Source organism: Diaphorina citri, unplaced genomic scaffold (assembly GCF_000475195.1).
Source record: "Diaphorina citri unplaced genomic scaffold, Diaci psyllid genome assembly version 1.1 scaffold5015, whole genome shotgun sequence".
Classification (NCBI taxonomy): domain Eukaryota; kingdom Metazoa; phylum Arthropoda; class Insecta; order Hemiptera; family Psyllidae; genus Diaphorina; species Diaphorina citri.
This window is the reverse complement of record NW_007382396.1, coordinates 1-4,863: the sequence shown is the minus strand read 5'-3', so window position 1 is coordinate 4,863 and position 4,863 is coordinate 1. Positions and strand designations below refer to the sequence as shown.

The 4,863-nt window shown below is 41.6% G+C and overlaps 1 protein-coding gene across 1 annotated transcript; it reads right to left on the bottom strand.

Annotated features, from left to right (window-relative positions):
* Window positions 1-2,749: 2,749 nt before the first annotated feature.
* LOC103521334 lies at window positions 2,750-4,539 on the bottom strand (the record flags this gene model as incomplete). Its single annotated transcript, XM_008486443.1, has 1 exon — window positions 2,750-4,539. A coding segment is annotated over one exon (1,790 nt), but the record flags the coding sequence as incomplete, so codon positions are not given.
* Window positions 4,540-4,863: the final 324 nt, after the last annotated feature.

Below are 4,863 nucleotides of genomic sequence, written 5' to 3'. Positions count from 1 at the left end.
CTTTGTTGATGATTTTTTTAGCCTTCGGGGGGACCGAGGGAGCCCATTTTTCTAAATGAGCTCTACCAGTGGCGTAGCGTGTTGTTATGGGGTTATGGCGGCCAAGACACCAAAAGATCACTCTAAATGCCATAAATATGGCCATGTAAGTGTGATGGGCGACTTTGGTAGACCTTGCTGCCATGAGCCGTACACGCCCTAGCACTTGATTTTTTAGACCACACTACGCACTTGCTCTATCAATGTGTTCTAATACTAGTTGCATGAATGGTCTCCCCCTACACGTCTTGCGCCTCTCATCTCCTCCTAGCTCGCTCCCTCTTCCCAAACTTATCTTATTCTTTCTACATGCACTGCTCTAAACACACTAGCGCTGCTATTGATATCATGAGTCGGATCTCGACCGTCTATGTGAGTCATACATTGACGTTGGCAGCCAATGCCTAAACTTCAGAGAGGTTTGCGTCACTGATGTGTAATGTGCAGCTGATAATCGGACGCTGCGAGCCACGTAAGAGCTATTCGGTGTGGATATTTATAGTCTAGATGAGTGCATGAGAATGTATTAACTCGATAGACAGCTTTGAGCTGGGTACTGTGTCACATATGAGCACTTTCAACTACTATTAAGACTAGCTTACACTACACAGAAGTACATTTCCAGTATGAAGGTTACGTGCTGATAATAGCGCCTCAACCTGTGAGCCTTGTAATGTGGACACTAGGATCGCGGGTGCCATTCGCACAAGGCGCTCGCGATCGTGATCGACTCCGTAAAACGATGATAATGTTCGCTGTCAGGATAAGGCGGAATGTTCGGTCAGTTATCCTGGACTTTGCTACTCTGTCGTTTTCTGGACGAAAAAGATAAGAACATTGTAAAAGAAAGTCCCTTTTTTTTTTCTTTGAAATAAAAGTAAGCTGTCTGATGATCGTTCTCTTCTACTTATTCTTCTTCTAACTTCTTCTACTGTCTAGTCACGCTAAAACTCATCTGATACAGTAACGTGTACAAACCCCTATTCAGACGTAAGATGACCAAATCCTCTCAGTTCCAGTATGAGCGTACGGAAGCTTGCCGCTGACGCAGCAGGCGATCACTGCTCGCTATGTGCGGGAACGCCCTCACCTTCATAGCATCAGCTGCGACCGAGATGGTGCTTCGAATACTCACCATGGCACACGAAGTGGTATGGCTAGCAAAACGTCTCCAACAGATTTGCCCCGCAAACACTCAACGTCAACCTGGAGTAGACTACGTGCTTGCATTCAGGGCTGAAGACTGCAGATATTGAGTGTCGGATCTACTCATTGAGAAATTACCGTGCTGAGCATGAGTAGCTTACTCATTGAGGTAGAGTAACAATGAATATTTATCCGATTCTTAAGTGAAGTCGACATCAAATTTTGTGTCGCTCGGGAAAAATCGTGTCGATGATATAGGTATGAACACCTGATGTTTACATTGTTCTTGATTTTAATGACTAATTGGAAGTAAAATTGCGTTAAAACTCACTGCTAATTATAATGGGGCCATTACGGTGATCGTCATTTTTGTGTTGCAGAATTATCCTGAGTAAAAAGAATGACCCCGGATTTCTATTATTACTTCTTCCTATAGATAAGAAAGTCAACACACACACACGCATAGATAACACACTCTCAATTATCGTTTCAGCGTGATGGACATCATTCTCCATTGCGTTTTACTCAGTGCCATCTCAAGGTGAAGCCATTAGGCTGATGATATTTCCTGCCATTTTACCCGCTTCAACCAAGGTATCCCAATTGTCCACCACGAGACGCTATAGCTGTGGGACGTTAAGAAAGGGTCCATTGCCCTGCTATGAACTCAGATCTTTCTAAATTGTTCAGGTAATAAACGTATGCCTATTCTTCCTAATATTCTTCCCAAATTTGGAAGTAGTTAAAATTCCTGCATCCACCTCTTCCTAAGTGTCTTTCAGCGTCTTTCATTAGCCAGTGGAACCATTCCAACTTCCTGCGTAAATAAAGACCTTTAATTTGATATATAGGTCGGACCAGGTTTGGATAAGTCCCTTCTATGGGGACTGAAGGTTTGTAGCGAGGGCTTCGGCTGAGTTTCCTCGCTACGCGAAAGGGTGTAAATTTGAAAGTTTTAAGACGAAACGAAAGCCGCTGGTTCTTTTACTACTACGAAAATGAGAATGGAGGTCTTACCTTAAGTTCAGGACCTTTATTGTAAAAATAACTACTTACGCCGCAGCAAAGGATATATGATTTAGAATAAGGAAAAGGCACGACGGTGATTCGAACAATGGTAGATTTCATTCTGAGGTTATTGTTTACTTTTACAACTAGATACCTCCTTGCAATGAGATGTCATACAAAGAGGTGTCAAAATTAATAATCATATGACAGATTTTATAGGTTTGGAGGGAATTTAAATTAAAGACTGGTCACATGGCGTGGAACATCCCCCAGCCTTGAAAGAGTGCACTTTCAACCATTCAAACAAGCAAAATAAATGATGAAATGCAACAAACAAAATAACTACAAAGAAAAAAGCAAAAACAACTCCAAAAGAGGGAGTAAAATATTAAAAAATGAGAAAAGAAAAAAAATATTGCCTGAGCAACCTACACCTACAATAAATGTTCCTATAATGGGAGCATAATAAAAAACAATAAAAGGAAAAATTGCAAAAGCAAACTACCACCAAATTAACTATTTACAAGTTTCAAATAATTATGAAACAAATGAGTACCTACTGAGTAGGCAATGGGCACAGCTTGTTGACTGGCCGTTTCAATTCACCCTTTTGGGTTTTTACAAGTGCAACGCGAGCTACTCCATCTTTTCCAGGATAAGTTTCTACGATTCTAGCAAGGGACCAATGTAGGGGCGGCACATTGTCTTGTTTAATTAACACTATTTGTCCTGGGATAAGTGGAGAGGAACTTGTGTTCCATTTTTCACGTAACTGTAAATCATGCAGACATTCCGAACTCCAACGTTTCCAGAATGTCTGGACTATCTGATCGAGAAGTTTATATCGAGTAAGTCTATTCGGGTTTTCATTGGTCACATCTGAGGCAGGTAAACTTTCTAAAGGAATTTGAGTTAAGAAATGTGCAGGAGTAAGAACACTCGGTTCAGATGGATCTGAACTTAACAAGCACAAGGGTCGCGAGTTCAAAAGAGCTTCAATTTGTGCTGAAACAGTACATAGCTCTTCTAGCGATAGAATTTGATTACCGATACATTTGTACAAATGGGCTTTGACAGCCTTTACATTAGCCTCAGAGATACCATTGAAATGGGCTCCAGTGGGAGGAGTGAAATGCCAAGTAATCCTATGATTGGCTAACTCATCACTGAATGACTGTTTATACTCCTGGGAGTCTAATAGTGAGTATAACTCATTGAGAGCGTTTTTAGCGCCGACGAAGTTAGTGCCATGGTCCGACAGAACGCTAAGGCATGGGCCGCGTCGAGCCAAGAAACGTTTGAATGCGTCTAAGAAAGTGGGGGTAGAGAGGTCAGAAGCGACTTCTAAATGTATAGCTTTGGTAGCTAGGCAGACGAAAATACAAATGTAAGCTTTCTGACTTCTCTGTCCACGTCTACGAGAGAAAGTAATGAGAAAGGGTCCCATGAAATCGATGGCGATATTGAGGAAAGCCTTGGAAGACTCGAGAACTCTTTCTTTTGGTAAATCAGACATAAATGGGGTTTGAGATTTAGGAGACAGTTTGAAACAAAGGTTACAAGATTGCACAATTCTACGAACGAAATTTCTGCCACCTAAAATCCAAAATTTACGACGAAGAATGGATAGTAATAAGTGAGGGCCGGTGTGTAGATTAGCACGATGATAATGTTCTACAATAAGTTTCACAACATGTTCCTTGGCAGGAAGAACAACTGGATGTTGCTGCTCATAACCTAGATCTGAATTTCGAAGGCGTCCACCCACACGAATTACACCATCGTCCAAGAACGGACTCAATTTGATCAAAGTTTTACTACAAGGTAAATTGTTTTTCAATTTGTGAATGTCATCCGAGAAGTGTTCGTGCTGAACAATTTTAATGATTTCTATTTCAGCTTTATCTAAATCTGAAGACACTACGTCATTGTTCCTGGGTAATTTCTTCAAGAACCTAAGTACGAAGACAATAACTCGCAGGAGTTTATTCCAAGAAGAACAATTGAGAAAAGTCGTTTTGAGAGGATGTTCGACGCTTTCGGTTTGAACTAAGACGACGGATTTTGTCTCAGGAACGATAGCCTGGTCTTCAGGAGTGAAGGGACAAACAGGCCATTGCGATTCAGATTCCTGTAACCAAGAAGGTCCTTGGAACCAAAGAGGATTCTCACAGAACTCTGCGGGCTTTAAACCACGCGATAAACAATCGGCAGGATTGTCCGTGCCCGAGATTTTCCACCAGGCAGTAATATCAACACTCTCCTGGATTTTGCTAACTCGGTTGGCAACGAAAGTTTCCCATACGTGAGGGGAGGCATGAATCCATGACAAGACAACGGTTGAATCTGAAAAGCACAACACTTTCTCAATAGGAAATCTCAATGTATAACTATCAACGACGGTTTGCACGAGCTGTGCTAACAAAAGTGCAGCGCACAATTCTAGACGAGGAATAGATTGGGATTTTACTGGTGCTACCTTAGATTTTGCACATATTAGATTGACTTTAATATCTCCATTCGGAAAAACCACTCTGCTATAAACTACACCACCAAAGCCTTTGACGGATGCGTCACCAAATCCAAATATTTGTAAAGTGCAATTCTCTACTACGAATAGATGGCGAGGAAATGATAAGTCAGACAGCAGGGGCAATTGCGATTGGAAGG